The sequence below is a fragment of the Callorhinus ursinus genome, unplaced genomic scaffold (assembly GCF_003265705.2).
Source record: "Callorhinus ursinus isolate GAN/ISIS: 27379988/994484 unplaced genomic scaffold, GSC_fseal_2.0 scaffold40, whole genome shotgun sequence".
Classification (NCBI taxonomy): domain Eukaryota; kingdom Metazoa; phylum Chordata; class Mammalia; order Carnivora; family Otariidae; genus Callorhinus; species Callorhinus ursinus.
Genome location: NW_027397102.1, coordinates 3,025,139 through 3,039,806, shown reverse-complemented (window position 1 = coordinate 3,039,806; position 14,668 = coordinate 3,025,139). Strand labels below are relative to the sequence as shown.

Here is a 14,668-nt window from a genome sequence, read left to right as displayed (position 1 = left end):
TTTAATTAAAAGCAAGCCATTGTGCTCTGATATTTAAGAGAAAAAGAAGAAAGAAAAACCAATGTTTATTTACATGTATATAAACTAAATGCCGTATTTTCACTCCATGTGTTAGCTGAGTTAATTCTTGAGCAGACTTAACAAGCTGTTGATATCTTTATTTTTATAAACGATCAGTAGAAGTGGGATTTAGACCTAGATACATCCAATTTCAGAGCCATGATGGTATTTTCAATTAACTACATATAATAACTGGAAACATTTCATGTAATAGAGTATCATTGTAATTAACTTTATGCAATGAAACTAGTGTTAATGTATTAGCCTTTTCCCTTTGTAATTCTTCATAATCTATAATTGTTGCATACTTTAAGTTTTCCCTTTTTCATATATAGTTTATCACCTCTTTTTAAAATTAATTTATTTCTATTTTTTTAATTTAAATTTTAGGTAGTTAACATACAGTGCAATATTGGTTTCTGTAGTAGTTTCTGGAGTAGAATTTAGTGAATCATCACTTACATACAATACCCGGTGCTCATCAAAATAAGTGCCCTCCTCAATACCCATCATCCATCTAGCCCATCCCTCATCCGTCTCCTATCAACCCTCAGTTTGTTCTCTATCCTTAAGAGAGTCTTATGGCTGGAGGGTTGGGGGGGAATGGGGTAACTGGGGGATGGGCATTAAGGAGGAGGGCACTTGATGTAATGAGTACTTGGTGTTACATATAACTGATGAATCACTAAATTATACCCCTGAAACTAATAATAACTATATGTTAACTAAATTGAATTTAAATAAAAAAATTTTTAAAGAGTCTCTTATGGCTTGTTTCCCTCTCTCTTTTTTTTTTTCTCCCTTCCCATATGTTCATCTGTTTTCTTTGTTAAATTCCACATATGAGTGAGATCCTGTGGTATTTGTCTTTCTCTGACTGGCTTATTTCACTTAGCATAATACATTCTAGCTCCATCCATGTCCTTGCAAATGTCAAGATTCTATTCTATATTATGAGTGAGTAATATTCCATTGTATATATATATACCACATCTTCTTTATCCATTTTTATGTTGATGGACATCTGGGCTCTCCCCATAGTTTGGCTATTGTTGATAGTGCTACTATAAGCCTCAGGGTACATGTATCCCTTCAAATCTGTATTTTTGTATCTTTTGGGTAAATACCTATTAGTGCAATTGCTGGATCATAGGGTAGTTCTATTTTTAACATTTTGAGGAACCTCTGTACTGTTCAGAGTGGCTGCAGCAGTTTGCATTCCCACCAACAGTGCAAGAGGGTTCCCCTTTCTCTGTATCCTCACCAACACCTATTGTTCTTCTGTTGTTAATTTTAGCCATCCTGATAAGTGTGAGATGGTATCTCATCATGGTTTTGATTTGTATTTCCCTGATGATGTGATGTTGAGCATTTTTTCATGTGTCTGTTAGCCATCTGTATGTCTTTTTTGGGAAGGTGTCTATTCATGCCTTCTGCCCATTTATTAACTGGATTATTTGTTTTTTGGGTGTTGAGTTTGATAAGTTGTTTGTAGATTTTGCATACTAACCCTTTATCAGATACGTTGTTTGCAAATATCTTCTCCCATTCCGTAGGCTGCCTTATAGTTTTGTTGATTATTTCCTTCACTGTGCAGAAGCTTTTTATCTTGATGAAGTCCCAGTAGTTCATTTTTGCTTTTGTTTCCCTTGCCTTTGGTGACATGTCTAGTAAGTTGCTATGGCTGAGGTCAAAGAGGTTTGTGCCTGTGTTCTCCTCTATCACCTCTTTTGTTTTCTCCTTCTCCCCTTTTCTTGTGCATGAGTGTACACACAAGTGAAAGTCAATTTTTTATTGGCTGAAGTTGTCTTGACCCCTATCTACATTTGAAGGATTAGTGTTGAGGCTCCATATATTCTTGGGACAGCCTGACTGGGTGTCTAGGAACTCCAAAGTTGGGACCAAATGTCTGAATATTTTAAATATAAAATATCTAAAGATAGAACAGTATAAATAGCTCTAAATATTTGTCATTGGGGCACCTGGGTGGCTCAGATGGTTAAACGTCTGCCTTCAGCTCAGGTCATGATCCCAGGATCCTGAGACTGAGCCCCACATTGGGCTCCTGGCTCAGCGGGGAGCCTGCTTCTCCCTCTCCCTCTGCTCATGCGCTCTCTCTCTCTCTCTCTCTCTCTATATATATATATATATATTATTTTTTTTTCTGTGTCTCAAATGAATAAATTTAAAAAAATCTTAAAAAAATAATTATTTGTCATTTGAGAGTCATATAGCAAAGCAGTCAACTGAAGAAAAGAGAGATATGGAGGCCTGCTTGGTGAATGACCCTGGGTTCAAACAAGCTTGACTGGTTTTAGGTCTGCACCTGAACTAATTTGGTGATTCCTTAATAAAATTTCTCTTTTCAAGAGAATAGGGGGCAGAAAGTGTACTTGGAGGAATAATAGCTGAGAACTTCCTTGCTCAGAAACACACATCCAGATCCACGAGGCACAGAAAACTCCCATCAAAATCAACAAAAGCAGGCTAATACCAAGACATATTCTAATTAAATTTGTAAACTACAGTGATAAAAATATCTTAAAACAGGACAAAAGTAGTCCTTAACTTACAAGGGAAAAGCCATAAGGCTTGCTGGAGATTTCTCAACAGAAATTTGGCAAGCCAGAAGAGAGTGGCCTGATATTTTCAAAGTGCTGAAAGGGAAAAATATGCAACCAAGAATACTTTATCCAGCAAGGCTGTGATTCAGAATAAATAGGAGAGATAGAGTTTCCCCAGACAAACAGAAACTAAAGGAGTTCATGACCGGTAAATGAGTCCTGCAAAAAATATTAAAGGGGACTCTTTGAGTGGGAAAGAAAGACCAAAAATGACAAAGTCCAGAAAGGAACAGAGAAAATTTCCAGAAACAACAACAAAACAAGTAATACAATGGCACTAAATACATAATCTATCAATAATCATTCTGAATGTAAATGGACTAAATGCTCCAATCAAAAGTCATAGGATGTCAGAATGGATACAAAAAAATAAGACCCATCTATATGCTGCCTACAAGAGACCCATTTTAGGCCTAAAGACACCTTCAGATTGAAAGTGAGGTGATGGAGAAACATTTATCTTGCAAATGGATGTCAAAAGAAAGTCGGACTAGCCATACTTCTATCAGACAAACTAGGTTTTAACCAAAGACTCTAATAGGAGATGAAGAAGCATACTATATCATAATAAAGGGGTCTATCCAACAAGATCTAAGAATTGTAAATATTTATGCCCCCAACTTGGGAGCACCCAAATATATAAAACAATAACAAATGTAAAGGAATTCATTGATAATAATACAATAATAGTAGGTGACATTAAACCCTTTTATGAGGACAGCATTACCCTGATAGCAAAACCAGATAGAGTCCCCTAAGAAATAGAACTAGAGGCTAATACTATAGATGCACATAGATGCAAAATTCTCAGTAACATTCTAGCAACCAAATTGAACAATACATTTAAAAAAAAATCATTCACAGTGATCAAGTGGGACTTATTACTGAGTTGCAAGGGGGGGTTCAGCATTTACAGATCAATCAACTACATTATACTACATTAATAAAGGATAAGAACCATACAATCATTTCAGTAGATTCAGAAAAAGCTTTGACATAGTAAAGCATCCATTCATGATAAAAACCCTCAACAATGTAGGTTTAGAGGGAGCATACCTCATCACCATAAAGGCCGTATATGAAAAACCCATGGTAATATCATGCTCAATGGGGGAAAACAGAGCTTTTCCTCTGTGGTCAGGAGCAAGACAGGGATGTCCATTCTCACCACTGTTATTTAACATAGTACTGGAAATCCTACTCACAGCAGTCAGACAGCAAAAAGAAAGAAAAGACACCCAAATTGGCAAGGAAGAGGTAAAACTTTATTTGCAGATGACAAGATACTCTATATAGAAAACCCAAAAGACTCCACCAAAAAGCTGCTAGAACTGATACATGAATCTGATAAAGTGGCAGGATACAAAATGAATGTAGAGAAATCTGTTGGATTTCTATACACCAATAATAAAGCAGCATAAACAAAAATTAAGGAGTCAGTCTCATTTATAATTTTATCAAAAGTAAGAATATAGGTAGGAATAAACTCAACCAAGAAGGTGAAAGATCTGTACTCTGAAAAGTATAAAACACTGATGAAAGAAATTGAAGAGAACACAAAGAAACAGAACAACATTCCATGCTCATGGATCGGAGGAACAAACATTGTCAAAATGTCTATGCTACCTAAAGCAATTTACATATTTAATGCTATCCCTGTCAAAATACCAAGAGCATTTTTCACAGAGCGAGAACGAACAAACCTAAAATTTGTATGGGACCACCAATACCTCAAGTAGCCAAAGCAACCTTGAAAAAGAAACAAAAGCTGGAGGCATCACAATTTCAGTGTTCAAGTTATATTATACAGCCATATTAATAAAAATAGTATGGTGTGGTATAAAAATACTCACATAGATTAATGGAACAGAATCGAAAGCCCAGAAATGAACCTACAACTCTATGGACAATTAGTCTTTGACAAAGCAGGAAAGAGTATCTAATGGGAGAGGGGCGCCTGGGTGGCTCAGTCATTAAGCGTCTGCCTTCAACTCAGGTCATGATCCCAGGGTCCTGGGATTGAGCCCTGCATGGGCTGCTGCTTCTCCTGCTCCACGGGAAGCCTGCTTCTCCCTCTCCCACCCCCCTGCTTGTGTTCCCTTTCTCACCGTCTCTCTGTCAAATAAATAAATAAAATCTTAAGAAAAAAAAAGTATCTAATGGGAGAAAGTGTTTCTTCAACAAATGGTGTTGGGAAAACTGGACAGCAACATGCAAAAGAATGAAATGGGACCACTTTATTACACCACACACAAATAGAAATTCAAAATGGATTAAAAGACATAACTGTGAGACCTGAAACCATAAAAAATCCTAGAAGAAAACACAGGCAGCAATATCTCTGACATTGGCTATAGCAAGTTGTTTCTAGATATGTCTCCTGAGGCAAGGGAAGTAAAAGCAGAAATAAACTATTGTGACTTCATCAAAATAAACAGCTTCTGCACAGTGAAGGAAACACCCAACAAAACTAAAAGGCAGCCTTCAGAATGGGAGACAATATTTGCAAATTACATATCTGATAGAGGGTTAATATCTGGAATATATAAAGAACCTCTAAACCTCAACACCCAAGAAATGAACAGTCGAAGTAAAAATGCACAGCCAACATGAATAGCCATTTTTCCAAAGAAGATATACAGATGGCCAACAGAGGCCACTTATCAGGGAAATGCAAATCAAAACTACAATGAGATATCACCTCATACCTGTCAGAATGGCTAAAATGATCAACAGTAGAAACAACAAATGCTGGTGAGGATATGGAAAAAAAGGAACACTTTTGCAGTCTTGGTGGGAATGCAAACTGGTGCAGCCACTCTGGAAAACAGTATGAAGATTCCTCAGAAAGTTAAAAATAGAACTACTCTATGATCCCATAATTGCACTACTGGGTATTTACCCATAAAATACAAAAAAAAAATTAATTCAAAAGGATATATGCACCCCTATGTGTAAAACAGCAATTATCAACAATAGCCAAATTATGGAACAAGCCCTTGTGTCCATCTGTATGTCTACATGGATAAAGAATTTCTTATCTAAAATGGATAAAGAAGAGGTGATATATAATTACAATGGAATATTCCTCAACCATCAAAAAGAATGAAATCTTGACCTTTGAAACAACATGGATAGAACTAGAGAGTATTATGCTAAGCAAAGTAAGTCACTCTAAGAATGATAAATACCCTATGATTTCATGTATATGTGGAATTTAAGAAACAAAATTGTAACAGTAAAGGGATAAAAAGAGAGAGAGATGCAAACTAAGAAATAGACTCTTAACTATAGAGAACAAAGTGATGGTTACCAGAGGGAAGATGGATGGGGGAATGGGTTAAATAGGTGATGGGGATCGAGGAGTGCACTTATGATGAGCACTGGGTCTTGTATGAAAGTGTTGAATCACTATATTGTACACCTGAAATTAGTATAACACAGTATGTTGCCTAACTGGAATTAAAATAAAACCTTCAAAAAAAAAAAAAAGACATTTCTCTCTTCACTACCTTATTGGAATAAGCAGATGGCAGCCTAACCACAGACCTTGGCTTACTTCTCTTAGAAATCAGGGGATAGTAAAAATTAAACTACCAAACTATCCTCCTTGTTCTTCTCTGCTGTTGTCCCATAAAGGCAATTTATTATCAGTGTTAATCTTCCAAATAGATTTAAAGAGTATTTTTCTAAGAATAGTAAAGGAATGGTTCTAGTTTAAGTTAATAGGAAGTTTCTGTTATCTCTCTCCCTGCTCTCCCAGTCTGACTTTTCACTTAAATTTCTCCTCAGTCATCACAGAATTGGAAATAAATAGCTTAAAATTTATGTGTTCCTGGGAATGGTTTTCTTAAAATGTTCTTGTTGAAATTTTTTTTCATAACTTTTGGTTAGGAGAACAGGGAGAGTATACAAACCAGTATGTCTCATTCTGTGCTGTAAATGGGTTAAATGAAAGTGCTGAGGTCTTGATCCCTTCATCTCTTAGAGGTACAAGTGGGGTCTGAGGTAGCTGGGTCACCTCCAGAAATGAGTAGCCTCTTCCGTTTTCTCCTGATATGTTAGGTATGTTAGGTAAACATTATTGTTTTTCATATATTTCACAAGGTGAAAATGTTTGGAAAGAATTGGGGCATGTCGTGAACTTAAAAGCAGATAGGGCAGGCTATGGGTTCCAAATGACAAATTTTGACTACCTGTCTAAGGTCTTTGTTTCATTTTAGGTGTGTGCAGTCAAATAGAAATCATTCATATATAGATGTATTTTATATTTTCTTCAGCTGTGTACATGTATAGCCTATCAGAAATATTTTCCAGAACAAATGATGATAAAAATCTATTTTTGTTGTTTAGATCTAGATTAACTCCAAATAAGGCTGAGTAGATCATAGTACATGGACATATATAACTGGTACTGTGTAACTTTTTAAAAACATAATTACTTTCTTATAGGAAATGTAAGAAAACCTGAACAGGAAAAATTAAAGGGCCAAAATGTTGTATTTGGAATATGAAATAGATATTAAATAAGTAGATGGCTAAAATTGAGCTATAATAATATTTTCACTGCATATTTCATTTTTACTTCAGAGTTGCTGTTTAATTCTTTACAATAGCTTTCTGAATGTTTACAGAAGCAACATCTTGAATAAGTCTTTTAGGTTAACCTTACAGTATCCCTATTTCTTGTGTTTTAGTATTTTATGAGGGAATGAGTATATAAACTACTTCCAGTATTCAGTTTACAGCAATTGCACTACTAGGTATTTACCCCAAAGATAAAAATGTAGTGATCCGAAGGGGCACCTTTATCCCAATGTTTATAGCAGCAATGTCCACAATAGCCAAACTATGGAAAGAGTCCAGATGTTCATTGACAGATGAATAGATAAAGAAGATGTGGTGTACACACACACACACACACACACACACACACACACACACACACAATGGAATACAACTCAGCCATCAAAAAAATGAAATCTTGCCATATGCGACGATGTGGATGAAATTAGAGGGTATTATGCTAAGAGAAATAAGTCAATCGAGAAAGACAATTATCATATGATCTCACTCGTGGAATTTAAGAAATGAAACAGAGGATCATAGGGGAAGGGGAGGGAAAAATAAAACAAGACAAAATCAGAGAGGGAGAGAAGCCATAAGAGACTTTTAATCACAGGAAACAAACTGGGGGTTGCTAGAGGGGAGGGGGGTAAGGGGATGGGGTAACTGGGTGATGGACATTGAGGAGGGCACGTGATGTAATGAGCACTGGGTATTATATAGGATTGAGGAATCACTGAACTCTGCCCCTGAAACTAATAATATACTGTATGATAATTAATTGAATTTAAATTAAAGAAGCAAAGTATTCAATTTATTATTTTTCTATGTTTAAATTAAGCTTTATTGGTGAGTAGTTACACATTAAAATGTATATAATTTATTATACGGACATAAACTTTTGTGACAGAATCCTTGTACATGATGTAGGACCATAATATTAGCACTAATATACCACATTTATTCATTTAACAAATATTTATTTGCATGCTTAATATGGTCCAGACATTGCTATAGAAGCTTGGGTTCTATCAGTCAACAAAATGCGCTCATGGAGCTTAACATTCTACTACTAGTACTACATAGATACATAATACTTTAATGATATTGCTACTTTATAAAACTGCAGTGTATCTTGATGCAAATATGGCAGTTAAATATATATTTAGAAAAATGTGCTTCAAGAAATTAGGGGTAAAGTTGTTGCTTTTTATTTGTTTGTATTTCTTTTTGCCTTACCTTGTAAGCATTTTGTGGTATCCAGAGTGGATATTAAGGAGTGGCTTTGATTGATTAATTTACTGTTTCTTATCATGTATATAAGGACAAAGTTATAACAGAAGTAATGGTTAATCGATGTAGATGTTGAAATAAGAATATCCAACATAAAATACCAGTTTGTAAGTTTTAATTACATATTCAGGATATTTATTAACTGGAGTAATAAACCCTTATTTTCTGGATCAGTTTTTATTTTTTTAGACAGTACTGTAAAGTATTTTCATTATATCCAATAGGATCAAAATTAGAATGGAATCTTTTGCACAGAAATTATCACCTATCCTCAGCTTTGGGATTTCTTACCTAGCTGCCACATTTTTACTAACTTTATGCTAGCATTTTTTTATTGCTAACATTTTCACTTTAAATTACCTCTAGTATATTTGGGTAACCATTACTGAAGTTATGTGCAATCTGTGGAACTGCAGAATTCCCTAAAGGTGTTTGTTATTTGCTAGTTGTAGAAAGGAGTTTACTTAACATTGGCTTCATAAGCTGTTTGTCAGTTGCCCCAAGACCATCCTTAGGTTCAGTGATTCACAAGACTTAGCATATAGTCATATTCAGGTCTATGATTTATTATAATGAAAGGGTAGAAAGCAAAATCAGCAAAGGGAAAAAGCAGATGGGGCAGAGTCCAGGCATAACCTTCTAAGAGTCTTCTCCCAATGGTTTCACCCAAGATGTACTGATTTCTCCAGAAATAAGTTGTGATAATGTATGTAAAGTGTCATCTACCAAAGAAGCTCATTAGAGACCAAGTACCTAAGTTTTTTATGTGCTTTAAACACACTGTCTGCCTGGCTCTTACCAAATCTCAGACTCCCAGAAAGAAAACGGGTTCAGAACAAACCACATTGTACAATCTAGGCACAGTGAGCCATTCTTATCAGGGAAAGTTTTATAATAGTACAAGGAGCTATGTACCATTCAAGTGCACAGACAACAGCCTAGGGCCAGCCTTGCAAAGGAAGCTTTCTAAGGTGAAATTTCAGTTGATTCTTAAAGGATAATGAAGCATAAAAAGAAGTTTGCCAGGCAAAGAAGGGGAGAAAATAATATAAGGCTTTCAAGGAAAGGTATGGATTCTTGCAAATATGTGACATGTTTAGGCAGTAGTTAATTGTGGTTTGAATATCAATACATAATGAGCTCTCTATAAGTAATGGAAATCACCAGGACCCAGACACAAAGAAGGAACTGATCATTTATTTATTTATTAAGATTTTATTTATTTATTTGACAGAGACAGCGAGAGAAGGAACACAAGCAGGGGGAGTGGGGGAGGGAGAAGCAGGTTTCCCTCCAAGCAGGGAGCCAGATGCGGGGCTTAATCCCAGGACCCTGGGACCATGACCTGAGCTGAAGGCAGATGCTTAATGACAACCACCCAGGCGCCCTGGAACTGATAATTTAAACAGTAATTTCAAGAAGGTATGCTGTGACAAGCCTTAGGGATATGCTAGTTTTCAGACTAGCAACTTCGGTTTTCACCTACCCAGGGATAGGATACAAGGCCTTGAGCCCTGTATAAGGTAGAGAGTTCTTTGAACCCAGATTAAAGCTGAATCTCTTCAAAGGGTACGTAGTCCATTGAAGACTAGGATAGAAAAAAATTTTGCCCATCCATCCAGGGAGATGTCAAGGAAGCTTATCTGTTTCACCCTGGTCTCTGGGTTGAGAAAAATAGTTTCCTTGGATTCATAATCATGGGCTTACATAGGTTATGATTTGAATTTATGTTACTTGGTCTAAAAATCTCAAGTTGATGGGGCTCCTGGGTGGCTCAGTCAATTGAATAACCAACTCTTGATTTCATCTCAGGTCATGATCTCAGGTTGTGGGAACAAGCCCCGGGTCAGGCTCTTCCCTCAGCAGGGAGTCTGCTGGAGATTCTCTTTCTTCTCTCCCTTTGCCCCTCTCCCCCATGCTCACGCCCTCTCTCTCTCTCTCTCTCAAATAAATGAATCTTTAAAAATTAAATAATAAATAAAAATCTCACGCTGCAATACCTCAAAAGTAATCCTGGATTGTTGATCCCCTGGAGCACCTGGCAGGAACAGATGCAGAGTAAGTGTGGAGATGTATGATCTCTACCCAGGATTCTCACATATTACAGCTACACTGAAAGTGAAATGAAAATAAAAATGATAGAATACCTGAGGAAACAATTAACTTTAGAAAAAGTTAGCAACAAAATAAGTTAGCAGTCAGCCTGGCAAAAGTTAACACACAAAACAAACAGCATAATTAGATTCTTAAGGGCCTCCAATAATAGAAATATTTGATAAAGACTATATTATGTTTAAAGTGATAATTTTAAAAATCAAAAGTGTAAGTTTATCCCAGAAAATTTAAAACTTAGATGAAGTAGACAATATTCTAGAAAAATACAACAAAATTGAGTGTTCATTTGACAGTAGCCAAAAATTAGAAATAATCTAAATATCTATGAGACTAATGAGATGTTTATAATGTCTATGAAGAGAGCTAATAAATGATGGTATATTTGTGCAGAATTCTACATAGCAGTTAGAGTGCTTGAATAAGTCTCACTTTGAGTGAAAAATGGAAAACTACATTTAGTGAAATAGTAAGTCATAGAAAGATACAGCCAGCTTACATATAGTTTGAAAACATGAAAGGTACAGTTTAAGGATACATGTGTAGTAAAAATATAAAACATACATAGAAATAGTAAATACAGAATTTAGGATTTTATTTTATTTATTTTGATACATAATAAATTTTATTTTGTTCTTTTACATTTTTTAGTATAATTGACACACAATATTACATTAGTTCCAAGTGTACAACCTAGTTATTGGGCAAGTTTATGCATTATGCTATATTCACCACAAGTGTAGTTACCATATGTCCTGTTACATTGCTATTACAATATAATTGACTTTTATTGACAATATCATGTGCCTTTTATTCCCATGACTTAGTTTGTTCTCTGTATTTATAGGTCTGATTCTGCTTTTTGTTTGTTTATTCATTTGTTTTGCTTTGTATTGTTTTTAGATTCCCATGACTTACTCATTCCATAACTGGAGGCCTGTATCTCCCTCTCCCCTTCACCCATATTTCCCAAACCCCCAGTCCCTCCCCTCTGGCAAACATCAGTTTTTTCTATTTATAGGTCTGATCCTGCTTTTTGTTTATTCATTTTTTAAAATTCCATTTATGAGTGGAATCATATGGTATTTATCTTTCTCAGTCTGACTTATTTCACATAGCTTAATACCCTCTAAACTGAGAGGGTATTAGAATTTAGGATTTTAGATACCTCTCAGAAAGATGGGAGGGAAAGAAGAGAATGAGATTGGGTATGGTCACATTTTAGGTGTCAATTGCATTAGAAGCAAATTTAGCAAGTGGTAAAATTTAATGAAGATGGGATGTGGGAACATGGCTATTCACCATATTTTGTATACTTTTGTAAATATGTAAAATATATATAACAAAAATATGGAAAAATTTAAAATACATTAAGCAATTGAGGGAAGGTACAAAAACAGGTAAACCTTATGTTCCTAATTTTGAATTGAACTGTTTATGTTTAGATATTAATAGATTATTTTGTGTTACTTTCTTTTCAGAGTTTGTGGGGAAAATAACAAAACAGTTTAATATGATATGGTCATTCTGGGATCAATGACTTTTTTTGTTTTCCAGAATTCTATTAGGACTGTGAAATATTTCCTGCCCCTAAGATCTTTTCTCTCTTGATCTCTGAGTTAGTCTGTTTCTCTTCCCTCCCTCTTCTCCTCCCTACCTCTGTCTGTCTCTCTTTGGTTCTCTAGGTCTTTTTCTGTCCTAGTGCCTGTCTCTTGGGGTTTGTGTTGGGAGTCTCAGTGCCTGGGGGGGGGCTTTGTCTCTTAGGGTCTCTGTTTCTCGAGCCCCCTGCTCCTAGGCACTGTTTCTCATAGTTGTACTTTCTCAGGGTCTTTTTCTTGCTTACTCTCTCACTTGGTGTGCATGCCTCCCCCACCCCCAGTGTTTTTCTTCCTTTGCATTCATTTGTGCCTGTTTGTATGTGTCCCACTCCCTGTCTCTTTCTCTCCCTCTCCTAGAGTTCGGTTTGTCCCCTCTACTACACTCCCCACCTTGTGTCTTTTCCGCACAGTAAAGCTCTCTCTTTTCCTGGGGTGGTCCTTTTTTTCTCTTCTTGAAAGAGGGTGCCCTCCTTCCCCTTCATCCTCTTCTTCCCCTTCTTCCCCCTTCTCCCCTCCTCCTTTCTCTTCCCTCCCCTTTCCCCCCTTCTTCCTATTTCTCTTGGTGTCTTAATCCTTCTCTCTGGATCTTTGAGTTTCTTTCCTTATTTGCCTACTTATTTATGTTTCATTTATTTTATTTAGGTAAAGCTACTTCCTCTTCTAATCCAAGCAGCCCAGCTCCAGACTGGTACAAAGATTTTGTTACAGATGCTGATGCTGAGGTTTTAGAACATTCTGGAAAAATGGTACTTCTCTTTGAAATTCTTCGAATGGCAGAGGAAATTGGTGATAAAGTGTAAGTTTCTTCTATTTTTATTATATAAATGAAACTTTTTATAACCTTTCTATTGTTTAAACAATTTATTTGAAAGAAATCTGTTTTGTTTTCTTCCTTTCTGAAGATGTAATTTCTTTAGTAGTGTAGTGATAGACAACTCTTCCTTCTAAGCCACTAGTTCTGAGTACATATTCTGGTTATTTCTTCAGTGCTGTTTTCCCTTTCTGGCTGTTGCACCTTGAACTTATTTCTTTGAGCCAGGTCTCTAGTGGATATCTATATTTCACCATCTTTAAAAATTATTTTTCAATCCATGCAGTGTGGTTCCTACTTTATTGAGATTTTTTCCCCCAAAAGTCACTTAGTGACCTTTTAATTCCCAAATCTAGTGGATGCCTCTGATTTTATTTCACCTCTTTGACTATTCTCTGTCATATCTCCTTTGTTTTTGTTCTTATTCTCATCCTTCAAATTACTGTTCAAAAAAACATACTTTTAAAGTTTTGAACCAGACTTACTTTTTAGGTTGTTATAGGGTCCTAACATGTGTTCATAAAATGTTTTTAAAATATATCTGTGGTTCTTTTTTTTAAAAAAAGATTTTATTTATTTATTTGATGGGGAGAGAGAGACAGTGTGTGAGCACAAGCAGGGGGCAGTGGCAGGCAGAGGCAGAGGGAGAAGGAAGCTCCCCGCAGAGCAGGGGGAGCCCAATGTGGGACTTGATCCCAAGACCCCGGGATCATGACCTGAGCCAAAGGTGGTTGCTTAACCAACTGAGCCACCCAGCCGCCCTCTGTGATTCTTTTAATAACAGTTTAAAATAAGGCTTAAAATAACCGTTTTATCTTAAAAAAGTTTCAAACTTAGTTCCTTTAACTTTCTTGGGAAGAGGTAGATCCACTATTAATATAATTACTATACCATCTTTTAATATACCTCTACTATGTACACATTCTAATATACTTGTATGTTTTTCACTGGATAGTGAGTTTGAAGACACAGAATGTTTCATTATTTTTTATTAACCATTATACCTTGTACTTAGTAAGTACTCACTAAAATTTATTTTTGTTGTATATTGCCACTTTTTAAATACAGAAACAAGTGGTTCAGATAAGGAATGATAATTGGCCTGGAATGGAGTGGTAGTATTGGAGGTAAAGGATATGTTTTGGAATAGAAACAACAGGATTTGGTACATTAATGCAGGGCAGTAAGAATGTGAGAGTAGTCAGAGATGACTCTCAGGCTTCCAGACTCAGTGGCTGGTGGATCCTGGTGTTACTTACTAAAATGGAGAACAGTAGGGAAGAACTAAGTTTATTAGAGGTAGTAAAGAGTTCTGCTCTGGCCATGTTAAGTTTGAGAGGCCTATTACATATCCATGAGAGATGCACGTAGAAAGTGGGTATTTGAATTTAGAGCTCCTAAAAGTTCAGGAGAGATTATTGCTGTGATGTGCTCATGCTCTTTTTCTGCTATCAACTTAGGTAGTTTAAAATTAATTTTTTATTTGGGTACCGTACAAAAATTTAAGAGTGTGGAAGGGATTTTAGTGGTCTTTTAATTTCCCCACCAGTGCAAGAATCTCCTCTACCATGTTCATCATAGGTATTCTCCTAACCTCTCCCATG

The 14,668-nt window shown here is 35.9% G+C and overlaps 1 protein-coding gene across 9 annotated transcripts in view; it reads left to right on the top strand.

The window, feature by feature from the left end:
* ATRX (ATRX chromatin remodeler) overlaps positions 1-14,668 on the top strand; it is a 297,464-nt gene that overhangs the window by 218,300 nt on the left and 64,496 nt on the right. For all 9 annotated transcript variants that reach the window (XM_025883129.2, XM_073880898.1, XM_073880897.1 and 6 more), the window contains one exon: positions 12,896-13,049. In XM_025883129.2, the coding sequence (XP_025738914.1) occupies positions 12,896-13,049 (154 nt within the window). The remainder of the gene's footprint in view (positions 1-12,895; positions 13,050-14,668) is intronic.